The sequence below is a fragment of the Bombina bombina genome, chromosome 1 (genome assembly GCF_027579735.1).
Source record: "Bombina bombina isolate aBomBom1 chromosome 1, aBomBom1.pri, whole genome shotgun sequence".
Lineage (NCBI taxonomy): Eukaryota > Metazoa > Chordata > Amphibia > Anura > Bombinatoridae > Bombina > Bombina bombina.
The window spans coordinates 1,430,327,901-1,430,353,592 of NC_069499.1; the positions used below are offsets into that span (position 1 = coordinate 1,430,327,901).

General features: G+C 43.2%; 1 protein-coding gene across 1 annotated transcript in view; it reads right to left on the reverse strand.

Moving 5' to 3' along the window:
- The window catches only part of ENSA (endosulfine alpha), an 88,010-nt gene that overhangs the window by 37,095 nt on the left and 25,223 nt on the right, over nt 1–25,692 (reverse strand). The window contains exon 2 of the mRNA XM_053705478.1: nt 5,431–5,556. Within this exon, the coding sequence (XP_053561453.1) occupies nt 5,431–5,556 (126 nt within the window). The remainder of the gene's footprint in view (nt 1–5,430; nt 5,557–25,692) is intronic.

A 25,692-nucleotide genomic window follows, 5' to 3' on the forward strand; every position in this document is an offset into this window, starting at 1 on the left:
TGACTTTCACTTTAATGTCTATGGAATGCAACGGCCAGCTGTAAAACTTTAAGAACAAGGTTAAGGCTCCAAGGAGGAGCAACAGACTTAAAAAGACAGGCCTGATTTTGACCAAGGCTTGACAAAAAGATTGCACATCTGGCACATCCGCCAAACATTTATGTAGTAAAACAGATAAAGCAGAAATCTGACTGACAATCCCTCTCCAGGCCTTCCTGAAGAAAAGATCAAATTCTATTCTACTCCAAGAGTAGCCCTTGGATTCACACCAATAGACATTTACGCCATATTTTATGGTAAATATTTCTAGTAACAGGCTTGCAAGCCTGAATCATGGTCTCAATGAACGACTCAGAAAAACCATGCTTAGACAGAATTAAGTGTTCAATCTCCAAGCAGTCAGCTTCAGAGAAACGAGACTTGGATAAAGGAAGGGACCCTGAATCAGGAGGTCCTTCCTCAGAGGTAGTCTCCAAGGTAGGAGAGATGACATCTCCACTAAGTCTGCAAACCAGATCCTGGTTAGAATCACAGACGCCCTCTCCTGTTTGATACAAGCAATGACTTGTGGAAGGAGAGCAAACTGAGGAAACTGGTATGCCAACCTGAAAACACAAGGAACCACCAGAGCATCTATCAGAACGGCCTCCGGATCTCTTGACCTTGAACCGTACCTTGGTGTTCTGACGGGATGCCATCAGATCTAACTCCGGCACCCCCCATTTGAGGACTAAGCTGGAAAACAGCTCCAGATGGAGTTCCCAATCCCCGGGATGAAAAATCTGTCTGCTCAGAAAATCCGCTTCCCAGTTGTCTACTCCTGGAATGTGGATGGCAGATAGACAGTAATTGTGGGTCTCTGCCCACTGAAGAATCCGAGTAACCTCCTTCATGGCTAAGGAACTCGGAGTTCCTCCCTGGTGATTGATGTAAGCCACAGAGGTTATGTTGTCTGACTGGAACCTGATAAACTGGGCTGAGGACAACTGAGGCTAAGCGAATAGAGCATTGTAAATCACCCTCAACTCCAAGATGTTGATGGGAAGAGCAGACTCTTCCCGAGTCCAAAGGCCCTGAGCTTTTAACGAGTTGCAGACTGCTCCCCAACCCAGCAGCCTGGCGTCCGTGGTCACAATCAACCAGGAAGTTCTCTGAAAGCATGTGCCCTGAGACAGATGTTCCTGAGAAATCCACCACGGGAGAGAGAGTCCCTTGACGACTGATCTAACTTCTCTGAGATAGATCCGCATGGTCGCCATTCCATTGTCCGAGTATGCACAGCTGGAGAGCACTTAAATGGAATCGAGCAAAAGGAATGATGTCCATGGAAGCCGTCATCAGACCGATTACCTCCATACATTGAGCCACTGAAGGATGAGCAGTAGCCTGAAGAGAGGCAAGAGGAAATTAATTTGTTTTTCCTGACCTCTGTCATCAATAGAGAATATATTATGGTCCCTAAGAACACTACTCTTGTAGCAGGGGAAAGGGAGCTTTTTTCCAGATTCACATCCCATCCGTGAGAACGAAGAAAAGACAACAATATCTATGTGTGAGATTTTGCTTGTTGAAAAGATGGCGCCTGAACCAATGTCGTCCAGGTAGGGTGCCACAGAAATTCCACGAGAACAGATCACTGCCAAAAGTGCCCCCAGAACATTTGAAAAAAATCTGGGAGCCGTGGCTAGACCAAATGTAAGAGCTACGAACTGGAAATGTTTGTTCAGAAAGGAAAATCTCAGGAATCTGTGATGGTCCCTGTGAATAGGAACATGAAGATACGCATCCTTTAGGTCTATGGTTGTCATGAACTGACCCTCTTGTACTAAAGGAAGAATGGAGCGTATAGTCTCCATCTTGAAGGATGGAATTTTGAGAAACTTGTTTAGACACTTCAAGTCTAGAATGGAACGGAAAGTTCCCTATTTTTTGGGAACCAAAAATACGTTTGCGAAGAATCCGAGATCATGTTCCTGCACTGGAACTATCACCCCCAGGGAGGAAAGATGTTTTATACATTTGAAGAATGCCTCTCTATCTGGTCTGCAGATAATCTTGAGAGATGAAATCTGCCTCTGGGAGATAAAGTCTTGAATTCCAATTTGTAACCCTGGGATACTATGACCACAGTCCAGGGATCTGGGACATCTCGTATCCAGGCTTGAGAAAACTGAGAAAGTCTGCCCCCCATCTGGTCCGATTCCAGATGGAGGGCAAACCCTTCATGCTGATTTGTAATCAGCTGCAGGTTTCTTTGATTGTTTCTTCTTGTTCCAAGACTGATTGGGTTTCCAAGAAGACTTGGATTGTTTCTGCTTGGAAGAAGAAGGGGAAGGCTTTCATCTGAAGTTACGAAAGGAACGAAAATTACGATGTCCTTTAGGCCTATTCTACTTATTTTGAGGTAGAAAAAGACTCCTTTTCCACCCGTAATATCAGAGATAATTTTTGACAAACCGGGTTCAAACAAGCTTGACTTTAGAGGAAACGTCCGCAGACCCAGATTTCAACCATAACGCCCTGCGGGCTAGAACAGCGAAACTAGAAGTTTTAGCTCCTAGTCTAACAACCTGTAAAATGGCATCTGCAATAAAGAAATTGGCCAACGTAAGAGCTTTAATCCTATCTTGAATTTCATCCAAGGAAGGCTCTATTTGAAGAGAATCAGACAAGGCGTTGAACCAATAAGACGCCCCACTAGTCACGGTGGCAATACACACCGCAGGTTGCCATTGGAGACCTTTCAAATAAGCCCCCAGCTTCTTGTCCATCAGATCCTTAAAAGTGCAGCTATCCTCAATAGGAAGTGGTTCTCTTAGCAAGAGTGGAAATGGCCCCCTTCAACTTTGGGTACAGTATACCAAGGGTCTTTAAAGGAGTCCTCGATAGAAAAAAAATTCTTAAAAATGGGAGATGGGGAAAAAAGACACCCCAGGTTTCTCCCATTCCTGTGAGATAATCTTCCTATCACGGTCGGGCATAGGAAAAACCTCCGAAGAGGAAGGTTCATCAAAGAAACTTAAGTTTACTAGATTTCTTAAGAGTGACAACGACAGGGGTATCGGAGTCATCCCTGTAATCTGGGAATGGCATCTAATGCCGCAGATTCTGCTGAAGATACCTGGGCAGCAATTTCTGCTTTTAAATAAACTCCACTAGGAGTTAGAGGAATTGCAGGGCACTACATGTGACGCCATTGAGGCTTGGGACGTAGCAGGAGAAAGCCGAGGTATTATTTTAACAGCATCATCCTGAGAGACATTAGGCTCAAAAGTTTTACCTTTATTTTGCAAGGTTTTCTTGACCCATGAAGAACAAAATTGCATAGGAGCTGCAATTTGTGCATCTAAACATAATAAGCATGAATTCATGAGAGCAGGCTCTTGCTCCATATCAGACATGTTGTGAAACAGTAAATAAAACTTGTACAGATAAGTTTCAAACATTTTAATATTCAATTAAAATAAGCCAAGGAAGAAATACACTTTATATTTCATCCCAAATTAGGATCGATCCCCAGCTAAAATGTATAAGCCTGGTGGCCCTCGGAGAGGTCATTGAGGAAGGGGTACTGTCACACCCTGGGATTGAACCTGGGACGTTGCTATGTGCTATCCTTGCAACTGTCAAATTACTGTTGTGACACATAGAGGCACTACTTCCTGGTACACGGAATACCAGAAATAACCGTTTTTCAAACCGGACAGTTTAAAATGTTACATTGTTTTATTTTAAAGATGCTGAAATAGAAAATTCAGCCTTACTTTCAGTTTAAACTTGTATTGTTGTATCATGTAAATAAGTGTCAGAAAATAAAGCCTAATAAAAACATTTTACACTTTCTTTTTAGAAGAGTTTAAATGTTAGTCTAACACATGCTACAGTGCCTGCTTCATGCCCCAGTGTAACCCTTACAACAGGATTATCTATGTCCCAATAAAAAAGCAGTGTTTTTAATTTGTTAAGTGCATGGTCTCCCAAACTGGAAGAAACAGCACTTACCTGCTCCGCTGTACGGCATGTAGATAGTTAGAAGGTATGAGAGGACACAGTTCCTCACAGAGACCTTTGAAAAAGAAAGAACAGAGTAGCCAACTCTGGCTTTCTAAACTAGGGCAGCAATTGTTAGGAAAACTCAGTAAGTACCCCTTTACAAGTTCCTAACCTCTTTAAAGCCACCACTACCCGACTGTAAGGAATGACGTCGAATACGGCTATACCCCAAAACTTGCTTGTAGATGAAATAAAAAAAATTCTTCAGACACCAAAACTTCACCTCCTCCATGCACCGAAGGTAAAGAGGATGACTGGGGGCTGTGGGTAAGGGAGTGGGACACTGAACCCAAATGTTTTCTTTCATGATTCCGATAGAAAGTTGCTTAAAATTGCATGCTCTAATTTACTCCTATTATCAATTTTTCATCGTACTCTTGCTATCTTTTAGGGATGCCCCGAAATGAAAATTCTGGACCGAAATAGATACCGAAAATTCAGGATGCCCCTGGCCGAAAACCGAAACGAAACCGAAATTATTTTTTTATTTTTTTTAAATACAGTGTGTGTGTAGCTGAGAGAGCTTGTAGGCGGGAAAGCTCCAACAAAAGGGCGTGGTCACTTGTACCGTAGGGCATGATCTGCAGTAAAACTGGTGGAGCTCTACAAAGGGAGAGCATGGTTATAGACAGACAACAATACGGGGTGGACATGTGTTTTATTTTTGGGTGTAGTTATCCGTGCGATAGACGTGGCTGCACCTGATCGTCTCTCATCGTATCTCCGCCTAGTTCCTGGTTTGGGTCTCACACTGACCCGTCAGATTATATGTCCGGAGCCCCAATTGGAGTCTGCCTGTCACCTATCACCAGGACCACAGGACTTAGCTACAACCTTATGTGCAAGGTGGTTATAGAAAGTTACTGTGCTTTTTTTGTATACACTGTCTGGTGGGTGCTAATTTGTACCAACTGTATGAGAGCTTGGGGCTTATGCATATATAGTGTGCACGCATATTTGCCTTAAGCGAATAGAATGTCTACGCATAAGAGGCTGATGTATAAGTTCTGTATATAAGGCTAATACATATTCAAATAAAGAGAATGAAGAAAATTTGATAATAGGAGTAAATTAGAAAGTTGCTTAAAATTTCATGCTCTATCTGAATGAGGAAAGAAACTTTTTTCCCTGTTAAAGTGTCCCTTTAACAGTTTAACTTTGGTGCTCTTTGCCTCCTGCTGGCCAGGAGTGATATTCCCAACAGTAATTACTCAAGCCGTGGACTCACCATATCTTAGGAAAGAAATCGATCATTGGGTGAAAGTTTTTGGGTAAACTGTCCCTTAAATATCATCTTGGAACTGATTAGAACCAGTACCTGCCAGAAATAATTTAGAAAGTAACCATTTGTATACGGACCATCACCCTGACACATACCCCTTTCTGAAGTCTCTTCATCAAGAAGTCAGAGCCTCCTGGCTTTTGCCCCAGATTAGGGTATTTGGCTTTCAGCTTTTGCTCTTCTGCTTTTTCTGGGGTTACAGCTTCCTTCTCTTGAGAGTCCTGTAACAACCAAACAAAAGGATAAACAACACAGCAAAGCTTTACAGGCAACTAACCCAAACATACGTGCACCGAAATCCTAAAGGGACATTAAACCCAAAATATTTCTTTCATGATTCAGATAGAGGACACCATTTTTAAAAAGTTTTCAATTTACTTCTATTAACAATTTTTTTTCATTCTTATGTTATTCTTTGTTGAAGAGATACCTAGGTAGGTAGCGTGCACATGACTGATGCAGTACATGACAGGAAATAGTGCTGCCATCTTGTGCCCCTGCTAATGTATAACATTGTTGCAAAACTGCTGCTATATAGTGCTGCAGACACGTGCACACTCTTGAGCTTAAATTTCTGCTTTTCCACAAAGGATAACAAGAAAACTAAGAAAAGTTGATAACAGAAGTAAATTAGAAAGTTGTTTAAAATGTTATGTTCTATCTAAATCATGAAAAAATAGGGTTTTATATCCCTTTAACAATCAGGAAGCCTGTGAATTCTGCTCCCTGCAAGGCGTTTGCTAATATTTTGTATATGATCATGAAATCTGCATTGTTAAAAAGGGGCAGTTAAGTAAAAATTAATTTTTCACAATTTAGATAGAGCATTCAATTTTAAACTTCCCAATGTCCTCCTGAGAGCTAGTTTGCGATTGGTGGCGGCACATATATATCTCTCATCATTAGCTCACCCTAACTGTTCAGCTAGCTCCCAGTCATGCAATGGGGTTCATAATTTTTTATTTCAAAACAAGAAATACCAAGAGAACAAAGAAAATTAAATAAGAAGTAAATCAAAAGGTGTGTAAAAACATAAATTATGCTTACCTGAAAATTTAATTTCGATCGAGGGGAGGAGAGTCCGCGGTTCCGGCCCATATCTCCGTGGGGCGGCACCTTTTATTCCCTGATATTTCTCTTGCTGTTCCTGGTTTCCCTCGGCAGAATGACTGGGGGATAAGGGAAGTGGGGTAGGTATTTAAGCCTTTGGCTGGGGTGTCTTTGCCTCCTCCTGGTGGCCAGGTTCTTAATTCCCAAAAGTAATGAATGAAGCCGTTGACTCTCCTCCCCTCGATGGAAATGAAATTATCAGGTAAGCATAATTTATGTTTTTAATTTCCATCGAGGGGAGGAGAGAGTCCACGGCTTCATTCATTACTGTTGGGAATAAAGAACCTGGCCACCAGGAGAAGGCAAAGACACCCCAGCCAAAGGCTTAAATACCTCCCCCCACTTCCCTTATACCCCAGTCATTCTGCCGAGGAAAAAGGAACAACAGGAGAAATATCAGGGAATAAAAGGTGCCGGAAGAATAAAAAAAATTTAGGTCCGCCCCACGGAGATACGGACTCTCCTCCCCTCGATGGAAATGAAATTATCAGGTAAGCATAATTTATATTCTCCATCTAAAAAACAGAATTTATGCTTACCTGATAAATTACTTTCTCCAACGGTGTGTCCGGTCCACGGCGTCATCCTTACTTGTGGGAATATCTCCTCCCCAACAGGAAATGGCAAAGAGTCCCAGCAAAAGCTGTCCATATAGTCCCTCCTAGGCTCCGCCCACCCCAGTCATTCGACCGACGGACAGGAGGAAAAAACAGGAGAAACTATAGGGTGCCGTGGTGACTGTAGTTAGAGAAAATAATTCATCAAACCCGATTAAAAAACCAGGGCGGGCCGTGGACCGGACACATCGTTGGAGAAAGTAATTTATCAGGTAAGCATAAATTCTGTTTTCTCCAACATTGGTGTGTCCGGTCCACGGCGTCATCCTTACTTGTGGGAACCAATACCAAAGCTTTAGGACACGGATGAAGGGAGGGAGCAAATCAGCTTACCTAAACAGAAGGCACCACGGCTTGCAAAACCTTTCTCCCAAAAATAGCCTCCGAAGAAGCAAAAGTATGAAATTTGTAAAATTTGGCAAAAGTGTGCAGTGAAGACCAAGTCGCTGCCTTACATATCTGATCAACAGAAGCCTCGTTCTTGAAGGCCCATGTGGAAGCCACAGCCCTAGTAGAGTGAGCTGTGATTCTTTCAGGAGGATGCCGTCCGGCAGTCTCGTAAGCCAATCGGATGATGCTTTTAAGCCAAAAGGAAAGAGAGGTAGAAGTCGCTTTTTGACCTCTCCTCTTACCAGAATAGACGACAAACCGAGAAGATGTTTGTCTGAACTCTTTTGTAGCTTCTAAATAGAATTTTAGAGCACGGACTACATCTAAATTGTGTAACAAACGTTCCTTCTTTGAAACTGGATTCGGACACAAAGAAGGTACAACTATCTCCTGGTTAATATTTTTGTTGGAAACAACCTTTGGAAGAAAACCAGGCTTAGTACGCAAAACAACCTTATCTGAATGGAACACCAGATAGGGCGGAGAACACTGCAGAGCAGATAACTCAGAAACTCTTCTAGCAGAAGAAATAGCAACCAAAAACAAAACTTTCCAAGATAACAACTTAATATCTATGGAATGTAAAGATTCAAACGGAACCCCTTGGAGAACTGAAAGAACTAGATTTAAACTCCAGGGAGGAGTCAAAGGTCTGTAAACAGGCTTGATCCTAACCAGAGCCTGAACAAATGCTTGAACATCTGGCACAGCTGCCAGTCGTTTGTGTAACAAGACCGATAAAGCAGAAATCTGTCCCTTTAGAGAACTCGCTGATAATCCTTTATCCAAACCTTCTTGTAGAAAGGAAAGGATCTTAGGAATTTTGATCTTATTCCATAAGAATCCCTTGGATTCACACCAGCAGATATATCTTTTCCATATTTTATGGTAAATTTTTCTAGTTACCGGTTTTCTGGCTTCAACCAGAGTATCTATCACAGAATCTGAAAACCCACGCTTTGATAGAATCAAGCGTTCAATTTCCAAGCCGTCAGCTGGAGGGAGACCAGATTTGGATGTTCGAATGGACCCTGTACAAGAAGATCCTGTCTCAAAGGTAGCTTCCATGGTGGAACCGATGACATATTCACCAGGTCTGCATACCAAGTCCTGCGTGGCCACGCAGGAGCTATCAAGATCACCGAGGCCCTCTCCTGCTTGATCCTGGCTACCAGCCTGGGAATGAGAGGAAACGGTGGAAACACATAGGCTAGGTTGAAGGTCCAAGGCACTACTAGTGCATCCACTAGAGTCGCCTTGGGATCCCTGGATCTGGACCCGTAGCAAGGAACCTTGAAGTTCTGACGAGACGCCATCAGATCCATGTCTGGAATGCCCCATAATTGAGTTAATTGGGCAAAGATCTCCGGGTGAAGTTCCCACTCCCCCGGATGGAATGTCTGACGACTCAGATAATCCGCCTCCCAGTTTTCCACTCCTGGGATGTGGATCGCAGATAGGTGGCAGGAGTGATCCTCCGCCCATTTTATTATTTTGGTTACTTCTCTCATAGCCAGGGAACTCCTTGTTCCCCCCTGATGATTGATATAAGCAACAGTCGTCATGTTGTCTGATTGGAATCTTATAAATCTGGCCTTTGCTAGATGAGGCCTAGCCCTGAGAGCATTGAATATCGCTCTCAGTTCCAGAATGTTTATCGGGAGAAGAGACTCTTCCCGAGACCATAGTGAGCTTTCAGGGATTCCCAGACCGCGCCCCAGCCTGCTAGACTGGCGTCGGTCGTGACGATGACCCACTCTGGTCTGCGGAAGCTCATTCCCTGGGACAGGTGGTCCAGGGTTAGCCACCAACGGAGTGAGTCTCTGGTCTTCTGATCTACTTGAATCACTGGAGACAAGTCTGTATAGTCCCCATCCCACTGTTTCAGCATGCACAGTTGTAATGGTCTTAGATGAATTTGCGCAAAAGGAACTATGTCCATTGCTGTAACCATCAACCCTACTACTTCCATGCACTGAGCTACGGAAGGACGTGGAATAGAATGAAGAACTTGACAAGCGTTTAGAAGTTTTGACTTTCTGACTTCTGTCAGGAAAATCCTCATTTTCTAAAGAATCTATTATTGTTCCCAAGAAAGGAACTCTTGTCGACGGAGACAGGGAACTTTTTTCTATGTTCACCTTCCATCCGTGAGATCTGAGAAAGGCCAGAACGATGTCTGTGTGAGCCTTTACCTTTGAGAGAGACGACGCTTGTATCAGAATGTCGTCCAAGTAAGGTACTACTGCAATGCCCCTTGGTCTTAGAACCGCTAGAAGGGACCCGAGAACCTTTGTGAAAATCCTTGGAGCAGTGGCTAACCCGAATGGGAGGGCCACAAACTGGAAATGTTTGTCCAGAAAGGCGAACCTTAGGAACTGATGATGATCCTTGTGGATAGGAATATGTAGATACGCATCCTTTAGATCCACGTAGGTAGAATCGTTCGAATGGTTTCCATTTTGAACGATGGAACTCTGAGAAATTTGTTTAGGATCTTTAAATCCAGAATTGGTCTGAAAGTTCCCTCTTTTTTGGGAACTACAAACAGATTTGAGTAAAATCCCATTCCCTGTTCCGCCGTTGGAACTGGGTGTATCACTCCCATTTTTAACAGGTCTTCTACACAATGTAAGAATGCCTGTCTCTTTATTTGGTTTGAGGATAAGAGAGACATGTGGAACCTTCCCCTTGGGGGTAGTTCCTTGAATTCCAGAAGATAACCCTGAGAGACTATTTCTAGTGCCCAGGGATCCTGAATATCTCTTGCCCAAGCCTGAGCAAAGAGAGAGAGTCTGCCCCCTACTAGATCCGGTCCCGGATCGGGGGCTGCTCCTTCATGCTGTTTTGTTAGCAGCAGCAGGCTTCTTGGCCTGCTTACCCTTGTTCCAGCCTTGCATCGGTTTCCAGGCTGGTTTGGTTTGTGAAGCATTACCCTCTTGTTTAGAGGATGCGGAATTGGAGGCCGGTCCGTTCCTGAAATTGCGAAAGGAACGAAAATTAGACTTATTCTTGGCTTTGAAAGGCCTATCTTGTGGGAGGGCGTGGCCCTTTCCCCCAGTGATGTCTGAGATAATCTCTTTCAATTCTGGCCCAAAGAGAGTTTTACCCTTGAAGGGGATATTAAGCAATTTTGTCTTGGAAGATACATCCGCTGACCAAGACTTTAGCCAAAGCGCTCTGCGCGCCACAATTGCAAACCCTGAATTTTTCGCCGCTAATCTAGCTAATTGCAAAGCGGCATCTAAAATAAAAGAATTAGCCAACTTGAGTGCGTGAACTCTGTCCATAACCTCCTCATACGGAGTCTCTCTACTGAGCGACTTTTCTAGTTCCTCGAACCAGAACCACGCTGCTGTAGTGACAGGAACAATGCACAAAATGGGTTGCAGGAGGTAACCTTGCTGTACAAAAAACTTTTTAAGCAAACCCTCCAATTTTTTATCCATAGGATCTTTGAAAGCACAATTATCCTCGATAGGAATAGTAGTGCGCTTGTTTAGAGTAGAAACTGCCCCCTCGACCTTAGGGACTGTCTGCCATAAGTCCTTTCTGGGGTCGACCATTGGAAATAATTTCTTAAATATAGGAGGGGGGACAAAAGGTATGCCGGGCTTCTCCCACTCCTTATTCACTATGTCCGCCACCCGCCTGGGTATAGGAAAAGCGTCGGGGTGCACCGGAACCTCTAGGAACTTGTCCATCTTGCATAATTTTTCTGGAATGACCAGGATGTCACAATCATCCAGAGTAGATAACACCTCCTTAAGCAGTGCGCGGAGATGCTCCAATTTAAATGTCACAACATCAGGTTCTGCCTGTTGAGTAATTCTACCTGAATCTGAAATTTCCCCATCTGACAAAACCTCCCTCATGGCCCCTTCAGATTGGTGTGAGGGTATGACAGAGCAATTATCATCTGCGCCCTCCTGCTCTTCAGTGTTTAAAACAGAGCAATCGCGCTTTCTCTGATATGCAGGCATTTTGGATAAAATATTTGCTATGGAGTTATCCATTACTGCCGTCAATTGTTGCATAGTAATAAGCATTGGCGCGCTAGAAGTACTAGGGGCCTCCTGCGTGGGCAAAACTGGCATAGACATAGAAGGAGATGATGTAGAACTATGTCTACTCCCTTCATCTGATGAATCATCTTGGGCAACTTTACTATCTGTGGCAGTACTGTCCTTACTTTGTTTGGACGCAATGGCACAATTATCACACAATTTTGAAGGGGGAGACACATTGACTTTCATACATATAGAACATAGCTTATCTGAAGGTACAGACATGTTAAACAGGCTTAAACTTGTCAATAAAGTACAAAAACCGTTTTAAAACAAAAACGTTACTGTCTCTTTAAATTTTAAACAGTGCACACTTTATTACTGAATATGTGAAAAAGTATGAAGGAATTGTTCAAAATTTACCACAGTGTCTTAAAGCATTAAAAGTATTGCACACCAAATTTCAGAGCTTTAACCCTTAAAATAAAGAAACCGGATGGGAGGAGCTAGCCAGCTAATGAAGCAGCAGCACTTGTGGAGAGCTCTGTGTTATATACTCCATTAAACTGATAAAAAGTGCTTTTTGAGACCTAATAAAGCCTTAAAAGGATAAGGAGCAACATCCCCAAGCAGAGGATTATCAATACAAGGAGCCTTTTTTAAGATTGGGAAAAACTGAACTCAATCCGGTTTTGAGAACCAGAACAAAACCAGGAAACCCCCCGGCTTCGGCCTGCACCGGATCGAAAGGCCTCACAAAAAGTTCTTTAAAGATCACCAAACTACCTAAGGTCAGTGTAACAGATGTGGTCAAGCACTAGTGGGGCTAATTGACATCATAGCTAAGAGAAAGGGGCACTTTATAAAGCAGAGAAAGGGCCCTGGGCCTATCCACATTTTCGGCCGAAGCTGGGTGGGGGAGAGACATTCAAGACCCTGCATCATAACTCTTTAATAACTGGAGAGGTGTCCCAAGGTGGGCCTTCCATTACAGGAAGATCTGCTCAATTGAAAAAGAGAAAAAGCCCATTGTGATTTAGCCATTTTAAAGACACTTTTTCTCTTCTTTTTTTTTTTTTTTTCTTTTTTTTTCTTCATTACCACTTTTCTCTCCTTTTGCATTTTTTATGGAGTGGAAAAGGTGGGGTTGGCACATTATATATTGAGGGGGCCAGAGAGGCAGCTAGAGCCATTAATAACAGCACAGCATCCTAATTACAAGTGTGGAGAAAGACTTTTGAACTAGGTGCATTTCCATGCTGCAGCACAATAATATCACAGCTACCATCCCCCACTCAGGCTTTCATTTAAAGAGTATTTGCAACTTTGCTCCCCAACTTTATCAGGCAGACACATCTAGAGACTATAAGGAGAGACACTGAATTAATCAGTCCTGGAGAGTTGAGGCGGTCAGAAACTGCTTTGTTTGGCTACTACTGATTGACAGTTTTGGAGAAATATCTACAGCAGACACTAGCACTCTCTCCCCACCCCTTTCCTGCCAGTCCCAGTACTGGTGGGTCATATCCAAGATTCCCTCTCCGTGATGGTCCTGTGAGGACAGCTTCCCTGGGGAGTTGAGTGCTTTATTTTTGCAACTGCTCATATTTTGGACTAAAGTGAAGCATAATTACCATCCTACATGACGATCATCTAACAGATGGTCCACAGATAGGGTAATACAGTACTTACAGGGGCTTTTTCCACTCGCTGATCTCTCATCCTCTAGCCTAAAGGCCTTTGGGCAACAAGGAATACAGGAGAGGTATATTTAGCCGGCCCTGACACACAATACCCTATTCAGACCCTCTCCATCAGTCCAGATAATTCGCCCACTATTGCAAGTTTTTGCAGAGGAAGACATGATGTGGGACTAAATGGTTAATGGATGAATCTTTCGGACATGACTGAGTAGATAATAATATAGGTGGATATCTAAAAAAGATTTCGGGCTGTGAGGCTGCTATATTGGCAACAAAGTGGTATTGTTCTATGCAACAGAAGCTACAAAACCACTAAGCAGGTTCTATACAGAATAAATTTCAGTTTTTCTGTTTGTTTCTCTCTTCTCTCTATTAATACATCATTCCTAACAGTGCCCTCAATATGAAAAGCCGTACGCAGTCAGTCAAAGAGTGTTTATCAAAATCACAACAGAAAAAGAAACTAGCTATGTTAGATTCCTCTCAACAGATGGAACCAGTTGAAGATATAGCGGATTCCTCTCCGTCTCCGCCCAAGTCAAATACCTCAAACGAGGCCCTTTTAAAGCAAATAAAACAAATGTTTCATGAGGAAATGAGATCAGCCTTATCAGAACTAAAGCAAGATATCGCAGACATAGGTGAAAGAACTTCGGCTATAGAAGATAAAGTTGATGAAATAGTAGAAGAAATCCCGGAACTACAGGCCACAGTAAGCTCCCAACAAGCTCAAATACAGAAATTGGAAGATCATCTGGAGGATCTGGAAAACAGATCGCGCAGATCCAACATCCGCATACGCAATTTACCAGAAAAATATAACAATCTCTCTGATACTGTAACTCAGATCTTCCAACAGTTATTGCCAGATGAGGAGACATCATTTCTCCTTATGGACAGAGTACATCGGGCTCTAACCAAGCCTCCAACTCCGGGAGCTCACAGAGATGTTATAACAAAACTCCATTATTATCACATCAAAGATAGAATCATGCAAGTTGTCCGAGGAGTTCAAGAAATCACCTATGAAGGCCACAAAATACAAATTTTTGCTGATTTATCGCCTATTACTTTGAGGAAAAGGAGAGAATTCAAACCAATAGTAGCAGCCCTAGCCAATGCCCAAATCAAATATAGATGGGGATTTCCTTTTCGATTGTCCTTCACAGTAGACAAAACATCTTTTTCCTGTGCCACAGTTGAGGAAGGACAGTCGATTTTGAACAAACTTCACATCGGTAGAGGAACGCCCCCTCCAGCACAATCGCCCAAACCTCAGCGAAAAGCTCTGACACGTACCTGGACACCAGTTCTCAAAAATGGGAAAACTCCAAGGAGAAATCATGATTCGGAAAGCCCAACCTGAGTCAAAGAGACAACTTATAAGTATTCTTTCATGTCCCCAAACGGGGGAGTCAGAGACCTCATTGGATTTTTCTTATGGGGGTTAACTCAAGAATCTTGTCACAATTGATGAGATCTGATTCAGAACTCCTGTGTGTCATTGTTTAAATAGTTAGTAAGGATTAGTCAGAAAGAGATCCACCTTTCATTCATTCATTCACTCATGCATTTGGGTCATTCCAATGATTCAAATGTTGGACATTTCTGAGACATGTATCTAATGTGCTGATATTATATGTCCGAAGCTCATATTGTTTTTCATGTTCTTTATTATTTTTCATGATGTTTTGTTCTTTATCTTTAACTTTACAGGATTCCTATTGCTAGTTATGACCAATACTGGTTCTTTGTTGTTTGTTTTCTTGTTGTTTGAACTAATTGACAAATGTTTTTCCACCTCGACTACTTGTGCACTACAAGCAGGTAAACCTATGCCTTCACGTACATTGCAAAAAGTGGCTGATAGATCTGTATTTGCCGGGGGAGGGAGACCCAGCCGTACTGCAGTTGGTGAGTCTTTCAACATGTGTAATAAGAACATCTTTCACATGACTAAGAAATGTCTATAAATATAGTCTCTCACAATGTTAGAGGGTTACACTCAAATGTTAAGAGACGTAAGGCTCTAGACACATATAAATCCCTGAAGGCCCACATAATCTTATTACAGGAAACCCATTTTACAAAAGTGAAAACCCCGAAGTATTGGGATAGAGGTTTCCCCACCCAATTCCATGCCACATGCCAATCTAAAAAATGCGGAGTGTCCATCTTAATCCACTCAGACCTAAATTTCAAAGAGGATGAGGTAATAATAGATAAGTCAGGCAGATTTATTATTGTTAAGGGCAGAATACATGACTCACATGTAATTCTTGGCAACATATATGCTCCAAATGAGTCTCAAGCCCTTTTTATGTCTAAGATAGGTAAATTGCTTACTACTTGGAAGAAATCAAGGCTAATTATAGGGGGAGATTTTAATTTGGTACTTAATTCAGAATTAGATAAATCATCGATCCCACACAAACCTTCTTCCCAAAACTCTAAAAAACTCATGTATGACTTTCTATTAGATCATAATTTGGTGGACAGCTGGAGATACATCAACCCGAAAACCAGAGATTACTCATTTTACTCTAGTGTACACAATGTGTATTCTAGAATTGATTATATTCTACTTAGCCAGATCATGACTCCTTTGATAATGGCTTCGGATATTTTGCCTGCAACATGGTCAGACCATAATATAGTGTTGACAAGAATATCTGGCTTGATTGACCCTTACAGGGGCAGAAGCTGGACAATAAATCCAACTTTATTTAGAGACAAAGTTTTCACACAAAGTTTTCAGACAGAAATAGCACACTTTTTAGAGACAAACCATGACTCAGTGACTAATCCTATGCATATATGGGGGGCACTAAAGGCCTTTGCGAGAGGCATCTTGATAAAAGAATCCAATAAGCAGAATAGGGGTTATGTAGCACAGATTGAGCACTTAAAACAAGATATACAGAATCTGCAATCCCAACATCATTTAACACATGATGACAGGACACTCAGATTGTTGAAAGACAGAAAATATTCACTAGATAAGTTGCTGACAAGCGAGGCAACCAGATCCTTGAAACTTGTGGATGCTCAATATTTTATACAAGCTAATAAACCAGACAAGATGTTGGCTTTTAAATTAAAAGAAATATCTAGGATAACTTCTGTCCCACAAATTCAAACATCGAATGGACAGGTTTCTAATCACCCGCAGATCATTGCGAATACTTTTGCCCAATATTATCAAAAACTATACACTATACCGACACAAGGTAACCCACTTGATTTAGCCTTAGATACCAATAATTTTTTGCAGGCCTGTAAACTACCTAAAATTGAGGAGGGAGACTTAGATAAGTTGAACGCGCGAATAACTACTCAAGAAGTGAAACAAGCAATCCGTAGTCTAAAGATTGGAAAGGCACCTGGTCCTGATGGATACTCGGGTATTTTTTATAAAACACTTATGCAAGATATTAGCCCCATCTTAGTTACAATATTTAACCATATGCTAGAAGGTGGAGAGATCCCTAAGGAACTTCTAGAGGCTCGTATATCAGTGTTGCCTAAACCTGGAAAATGCAAGCAACTTTGTAAAAATTACAGACCTATCTCGTTAATTAACTTAGACATTAAATTGTTTACCAAAATCCTGGCAGTCAGGCTAAATGATATTCTCCCAAAACTTGTCCATCAGGACCAGGTGGGATTTATTCGCAACAGGGAGGCTCCAGATAACATTCGGAAGGTAATAGATCTCATAGATTACTCATCCAAGCAGGCTGTGCCTTCTCTGTTTCTTTCCCTGGATGCAGAGAAGGCATTTGACCGTGTAAGATGGGGCTATTTGGACTTAGTATTAAAACATATGGGCTTTACGGGAAATTTTTGTGCGGCTATTTCTACAATATATTCTAACCCTTCTGCCTTTATTAAAATAGCTGGGTATAAGTCTTCATCTATAACAATTCTTAATGGAACCAGGCAGGGCTGCCCTTTATCACCACTACTATTTGCACTGTGCATCGAACCATTAGCAGCCAGCATCAGGCAAAACGTAGATATTACAGGCATTAAAATACAAGACCAGGAACATAAGATCAGCCTGTTTGCAGATGATGTTATTCTGTCTGTCACTAAACCTATGATCTCTCTCCCCCTAATATACTCGACTATTGGCAAATTTGCCAATATCTCGGGTTACAAGATTAATAATGATAAGTGTGAGGCTATTAGTGTACATCTTCCAGAACACACTAAAAAACTTTTAACACTGAATTTTGACTTTACTTGGTCTGACAGGGGTATGAAATACCTGGGCATTAACATTCCAAGCAATCTGGATCATCTACATAAACTAAACTACATACCTTTGTTCACGCACATTAAAAATTTACTATCCAGATGGAACAAGCTTAATATCTCCCTATATGGCAGATTGACTTCGGTCAAGATGACAGTTCTGCCTAAAATTCTATATCTTTTTCGGTCATTACCTATAAATGTACCCACCTCAACACTACAGAAAATACAAAAAGACATAATAGCTTTTATATGGAAATACCAAAGATCTAGAGTAAACAAACAAACCCTTAGTAGACATAAGGTGGGAGGAGGGATGGGGCTGCCGGATTTAACATCCTATTATTACGCGGCTAGAATGGCACAATCCACCCTGTGGCATAATCATTTAGATAAAATCCAATGGGTACAGATAGAATCAGACATGATGAAGACATACCCTATTTATAAACTCTTGTGGTCTAAAAAAAAAGATAGACCCACTAATTGGAGATCCTTTATCACCATAGCACATACATTGATAATGTGGGACACCTTGACAACCAAATACCCCTTGCTTCAGAGGGGATCGAAAGCGACCCCGCTGGTAACGTTATCCACTAGTTATGACCAAGATACACAGGAGAAATGGGCAAACAAGGGACTATATCGAATTGCAGATGCTCTTGAGGGGACTAAGGTTATAACTTTCCATCAGTATGCTGAACTCAAAAGGTCGGGGGTTGCCAGTTGGTTTCACTACCTTCAGTTGAGAGCCAGGGTAGCTGAAGTTTTAGGTAACGATAAGATGTCTGCTAGTTCTTATGTAGAGAGGTTGTGCTTGGCCACCAGTAGGATTAGAGGAGCAATCTCCGACCTTTATATTCAATTCAATACACCTCCTAAGTTAAATAAATTACCATTCATGATAAAATGGGAGTCTGAATTAAATTTCACCTGGTCAGCAGAAAAGTGGTGTGACACTCTTAGGTCTGGCACTTCTTTTTCGATATGTGCCCATTTAAAAGAAAATTTCATAAAAGTGGCATTCCGATGGTACTTTCACCCCTCCAGAATACATAAGATTCAGGCTAACACAAATTGTTTACGAGGTTGCAATGAAAGAGGGACATACTCCCATATGTGGTGGCATTGTTGTCATGTAATTAATATATGGTCCCAAACGTCATCTCTTCTGAGTGAAATTTTGGAAAGACAAATTAATTTATCCCCTACTCAGGCACTGCTACATGAACCCCTACCAGGTCTGAATTCAAGAGTTAATAAATTAATAGCACTTATCTGTACGATAACTAAACTAAACATAGCTAGATACTGGAAGACATCGGTGCCATCATTTTTGTTAATCAAGAATAAGATTGATTTCTACTATCAGATGAGTAGTGCTTCTGCAGACATACTAGACAATAAGGAGCAATTTTTGAGGATATGGGAACCCTGGATAATGTACTCCGAAGCTAGAAATAGAAATAGACAGCAAAGATTCAGAACACCTGACTAAAACCAAAAGAGTTATGAAGTGGGTGCCCCCCTGCCTCTCCCGCTCCTGCCCAGCTTGTCTGGGTGGGTCACATCCCATTACCCTTCCCCTCCCTTTGGGATGTATCCAGTCTCCCCCGGGGCAGGGGGGGGGGGGGTGATAGATAGAGCACCATGGGTCTTCTTACTGGCTGGGTCCCCTCCTCCACAGGGTTTTGAAAGGTTATTACTGATAATATATTATGCTTAATTTGTGCTTTTGTATATGAGGTATGTGTAACCATGTTCAATGACTTAAAATTTAGCAGAGATGGAATTCTTTGTCAAATGTAAATTATACACTGTAAAACTCAATAAAAACTTTTGTTCATTAAAATAAAGAAACCGGAGCCGGTTACAGTTTTAACCCCTCTACAGTCCCAGCTACAGCCTTTGCTGCGACTTTACCAAACCCAGGGGGGAATACGATACCAAATGAAGCCTTCTAGGAACCTTTCCAACTACTTTCAGATCCACACACATGCATCTGCATGTCTTGCTCTCAAAAGTAACTGCGCAGTAATGGCGCGAAAATGAGGCTCAGCCTACAACTGGGAAGGCCCTTCCTGACTAGAAAGGTGTCTAACTCAGTGCCTGACGTTAAAAAACGTTCCCCAAGCTTATAAGTGTGAATTTCAAACATAAACATGTATAAAATGCCCAAATAAAGCAATCTATTTTGCTCATAAAAGTGTCTACCAGCTTTATAGCCCATATTAAGCCCTTTATTCTGTTTGAGACTAAGAAAATGGCTTACCGGTCCCCATGAGGGGAAATGACAGCCTTCCAGCATTACACAGTCTTGTTAGAAATATGGCTAGTCATACCTTAAGCAGAAAAGTCTGCTAACTGTTTCCCCCAACTGAAGTTACTTCATCTCAACAGTCCTATGTGGAAACAGCAAACGATTTTAGTTACTGCTGCTAAAATCATCTTCCTCTCACAAACAGAACTCTTCATCTTTTTCTGTTTCAGAGTAAATAGTACATACCAGCACTATTTTAAAATAACAAACTCTTGATAGTAGAATAAAAAACTACAACTAAACACCACATACTCTTAACCATCTCCGTGGAGATGTTGCCTGTGCAACGGCAAAGAGAATGACTGGGGTGGGCGGAGCCTAGGAGGGACTATATGGACAGCTTTTGCTGGGACTCTTTGCCATTTCCTGTTGGGGAGGAGATATTCCCACAAGTAAGGATGACGCCGTGGACCGGACACACCAATGTTGGAGAAAGGTGAGGAGAGTCCACGGCTTCATTCATTACTGTTGGGAACATATACCCAAGCTCTAGAGGACACTGAATGAAACCGGGAGGGTAACAGGCGGAACCTAGTCTGAGGGCAGAAGCGAAAACGTTAAATTTGTAAAACTTTGTAAAAGTGTGTAAGGAGGACCAGGTAGCCGCCTTACAAATCTGCTCCATAGAGGCCTTATTCTTGAAGGCCCAAGAATTAGCCACAGCTCGTGTGGAATGAGCCGTGATCCTCTGAGGAGGCTTATGTCCCGCTGACTCGTAAGCCAGGCGAATCAAGCTCCTCAACCAAAAAGACAAAGAAGAAGCAGAGGCCCTTTGCCCCCTGCGCTTCCTAGAATACACCAAAAACAGAGATGTAGACTGTCTGAAATCCTTTGTAGACTGAAGATAGAACTTCAAGGCACGAACCACATCCAGATTATGAAGTAACCTCTCCTTAGAAGAAGAAGGACACAAAGAAGGAACCACTATTTCCTGATTGATGTTACAGTCAGACACCACCTTTGGGATAAACCCCAACCCGGTGCGAAGAACAGCCTTATCTGCATGAAACACCAGATAAGGAGGGTTACACTACAAGGCAGCTATGTCAATGGAATGCATAGGTTCAAAAGGAACCCTCTGCAAAACCTTAAGGACTAAGTTTAGGCTCCAAGGCGAATCCTGGATACCTTCACCTTATTCCAAGGATATCCATGCTTCTCACACCAGGACAAGCAAGTCCACCACACCTTACGGTAGATGCGACAAGTGACTGGCTTCCATGCCTGAATAAGAGTATCAATCATACTTTCAGAAAAACCTCTCTTGGCTAAGACTAGGCGTTCAATCTCCACGCAGTCAGCCTCAGAGAATCTAGATTGCGATGCTGAAAGGGGCCCTGTGACAACAGATCCCTGCGACAGGGTAACCTCCACGGCGGAGAGGATGACATCCCCACCAGGTCCGCAAACTACGTCCTCCACGGCCACGAACGAGCAATCAGAATGGCCGAGGCCCGCTCCCGTTTGATGCAAGACACTACTCGTGGCAGAAGAGGTAGCGGTGGAAATATGTAAGCTAGGCTGAATCCCCATGGAACCGCTAAGGCATCTTTCAGTCCTGCCTGGGGATCCCTAGACCTCGACCCGTATCGAGGTAGCCTGCAATTGAGTCTGGACACCATAAGATCTATCTCCGGCGTTCCCCATCTGTGACAAATCTCCGCAAACACCTCGGGGTGGAGAGAGACCATTCCCCCGGATGGAAGGATTGTCTGCTGAGAAAGTCTACTTCTCAGTTGTCCACACCTGGAATGTAAATCGCTGAGAGAGAGCAGTCGTTGGACTCCCCCCACTCCAGAATCCGAGACACCTCCCTCATCGCGAGGAAGCTCCTCGTACCCCAAATGGTTTATGTAAGCCACCAAGGTAATGTTGTCAGTCTGAAATCTGATGAAACTGACCGACTCCAGAGAAGGCCAAAGAATGAAAAAACAGGAGAAGCGCTAGTAAAAGCTAAAGGTGCTAAAATAAAAATTAGGTTGCTGTGCAAAATAAATAAGTAAAATAACTTGTTTTGTAAATAAAATTTAATTAAATAAACATATAGTTATAAATCCAGCAAAGATAAAAATAAAAAGATATTAAAATCGGACGTCTCCGATATGTTGAAGCATAAAACAAGACTAAAACAAATGACTACTGTTGCCAATATGAACCTTATTACAATAATGGGTAGAGGAAGTCGACATAGTAACTAAAAGTCCACAGATGAAACAAAGAGAGGATCAAAAACCGGGTGGGGATAAACCCGTTGTTTTTTCATTCTTTGGCCTATCTTTTTTTCCCTAAGTTTGAGGGACTTTAGGGTTGGAGCAGCTTGGTGCCTCTTGCACACACTTTAACACATTTACATAACGACTCCAGAGAAGGCCATGCCTTCAGAGCATTGTAAAATTGCTCGCAGTTCTAGGATGTTAATCGGAAGGAGAGACTCCTCCCTGAACCACTTTCCTTGTGCCATTCTGGCACCCCAAACAGCTCCCCATCCTGTCAGACTGGCGTCCGTGGTCACAATCTCCCAGGACAGTCTCAAGAAGGATGTCCCCATGGACAGCTGCTCCGGACGGGTCCACCAAGAGATTGAGTTCCGAGTCCGAGCATCCATAGTTATCAGCTCTGACAGATCTGAATGATCGCCGTTCCACTGTCTCAACATGCACAATTGCAGAGGTCTGGAATGGAACCTGGCGAATGGGACGACATCTATGCTCGACACCATGAGACCTATCACCTCCATACATTGAGCCACCGACGGGCTTGTGGAGGACTGAAGGGCAGGACAGGTGGACGTAAGCTTCCTGTGCCGCTGGTCTGTGAGAAAGATCTTCATGGATGTAGAGTCTATTATCGTGCCCAGGAACTCTACCCTGTTGCTGGGAACCAGGGAACTCTTTCCTGAGTTGATCTTCCAACCGTGAGATTTGAGCAGAAGAAGAAGAGCCCTCGAATGAACCTCTGCAAGGCTTAACAACGGCGCCTGAACTAGAATGTCGTCCAGGTAAGGCGCCACCACAATGCCCCTGGATCTGGCCACTGCAAGCAGTGCCCCCAGAACCTTCGAGAAGACTCCCGGGGCAGTCGCCAGACCAAAGGGAAGGGCCACAAACTGGAAGTGTTGATCTAGAAACGCAAATCTTAGGAACCTGAAGTGGTCCCTGTGAATTGGTACATGAAGGTATGCGTCTTTCAAAACTACAGTAGTCAAACTGTCCCTCTTTAATTAAAGGCAGAATAGATCTGATTGTTTTAATTTTGAATGATGGGACCTTTAGAAACTTGTTTAAACACTTTAGGTCCAGAATCGGGCGAAACGTGCCCTCCTTCTTTGGAACCACAAAAAGGTTGGAATAGTACCCTAAACCCCTTTCTGCTAGGGGTACTGGTACGATAACCCCGAGAGACGAGATCCCTCACACACTCTAGAAAGGCCTTCTTGAAGACAGGTTTGACAGGAGGAATCTGCCCTCGGGCGTATGGGATCTGAACCCTATCCTGTAGCCCTGAGAGACAACCTCTAGAACCCAGGGGTCCTGAACGTCCTGCAACGATGCGTCTGAGAACTGAGATAATCTGCCCCCTATGTGATCCGGAGACCGGTTGGGGGCCGCCCCTTCATGCTGATTTAGTCTCGGCGGGATTCTTGCTCTGCTTAGACTTCTTCCAAGATTGAGCTGGCTTCCAAGATCCCTTGGACTGGTCTGCTTTTGCGTCGGGCTGCTGGCGCTGGGCCTTGTCGGCACAAAAGGGACGAAAAGGAGATCCCTTGGGCTTAGTCTTCTTATCCTGCGGTAGGAAAGCTCCCTTGCCTCCCGTAACCGTGGAAATGATCAAATCCAATCCTAGACCGAACAGGATCTTTCCTTGAAAAGGTAAAGACAACAGCCTCGACTTGGAGGTCATGTCCACAGACCAAGATATTAGCGTGCTAAAACAGAAAAACCTAACACCTTAGCATTCAGGCAAATAATTTGCATATTGGCATCACAGATGAAAGAATTGGCGACCTTAAGCGCCCTAATCGTCTCCTGTATCTCGTCGATGGGTGTCTCCCCCTCGACCACATCACACAGGGATTCACACCAATATGTTGCAGCTCCGGCGACCGGCCCAACGGCCGCTGCTGGCTGAAAAACAAACCCTGTGTGCTGAAACATTTTTCTCAACATGGTCTCCAGCTTCTTATCCATGGGCTCCTTAGACGACGAATAGTCGTCCGCTTCGCGAGCGTAGAGATAGCCCCATCCACCATAGGGACGGTACCCCACAGCTCAAGCTGAGAGTCCGGAATGAGGAACAATCTTTTAAAAGAAGGGGAAAAGGAAGACCCCTATCTCTCCCATTCATTCTTAATAATATTTGCGATCTTAATGGGAACTGGGAAAGTCTGAGGCACTATCCTATCCTCGTACACCTTGTCAAGCTTAGGGATCGCAGGTTCCTCTGGAATCTTAGGTTCCGGAACCTCCAAAGTAACAAGTACCTGCCGCATCAGAAAACGCAAATTTTCCATCCTAAACCTATAACCAGGCTCCTCTGCAGCAGGAGGTTTAGATAACGCAGACTCCGACCCAGAAGGGGCCTCCTCCGAAGAGTTGGAGTGGGCCTCGTCCTCTTATAGAGCCTCTGGATCTGCCATTGGTGAGGACAAACCCTGGGCGGGGCTGCTATGATACACTCTACACTTAGCAGAAAGTGGTAAATCATGGATCACCTTTGAAACCGCTGTTTCCAGTTGGTCCGCAAAGTTTGACGGCCATTGAATCTCTCCTGAAGGAGTGACGGTAGGACCCCCGGGGCGCTGCATGTGCAATCGGAGATGAATGCAGGGAACGCACCTCATGGGACGAAGAATCCTCAGAGGTGGACGGCTCAGTAGTACTAGACATCCGTTTAGATTTAGATGTTGTAAGTTTATCAAGGCATGTTGAACAAAGTTGAGCAGACTGGTCTACCAGAACCTCTTCATAATAAACACAGGAATCTCGCTAATGATAGATTAACTTTATTTACAAAAAGGGCACCTTTATACCGCCAATGGCCGGGGCACTCACCACTTCCTAGGACCCGGACTCCAGAAACCGTTACGTCTCCTGCGTCACAGATCAACCGAAAAGGAGAGATAGCTGCACCCAGTCACATGGCGTGCCCTGTAGGACCGCCCCTGCACTAGGGAAAGCGCGCCAAGGAATGGCCGCATAAGATTCCCGCAAGTAACCTGTTTAAAGTTCCACACATTGCCAGAGTCCATCTCGCACATAATGCAGCAATGACACAATAAACAATACCATGTATAAACCCCCCCGTTCAATAATCTCCTTCCAGGAATATTAACCCTTGATTCTGTAAAGATAAAAGGCGCCACACTGTGACCCTGTCTTCTTATGTTATCATTATGCAATAAAAAAACATAATTTATGCTTACCTGATAAATTTATTTCTCTTGTGGTGTATCCAGTCCACGGATCATCCATTACTTGTGGGATATTCTCCTTCCCAACAGGAAGTTGCAAGAGGATCACCCACAGCAGAGCTGCTATATAGCTCCTCCCCTAACTGCCATATCCAGTCATTCGACCGAAACTAGCCGAGAAAGGAGAAACCATAGGGTGCAGTGGTGACCGTAGTTTAAAATTTAGACCTGCCTTAAAAAGGACAGGGCGGGCCGTGGACTGGATACAACACAAGAGAAATAAATTTATCAGGTAAGCATAAATTATGTTTTCTCTTGCTAGGTGTATCCAGTCCACGGATCATCCATTACTTGTGGGATACCAATACCAAAGCTAAAGTACACGGATGAAGGGAGGGACAAGGCAGGTACTTAAACAGAAGGGACCACTGCCTGTAGAACCTTTCTCCCAAAAATAGCCTCCGAAGAAGCAAAAGTATCAAATTTGTAAAATTTTGAAAAGGTATGAAGCGAAGACCAAGTCGCCGCTTTGCAAAT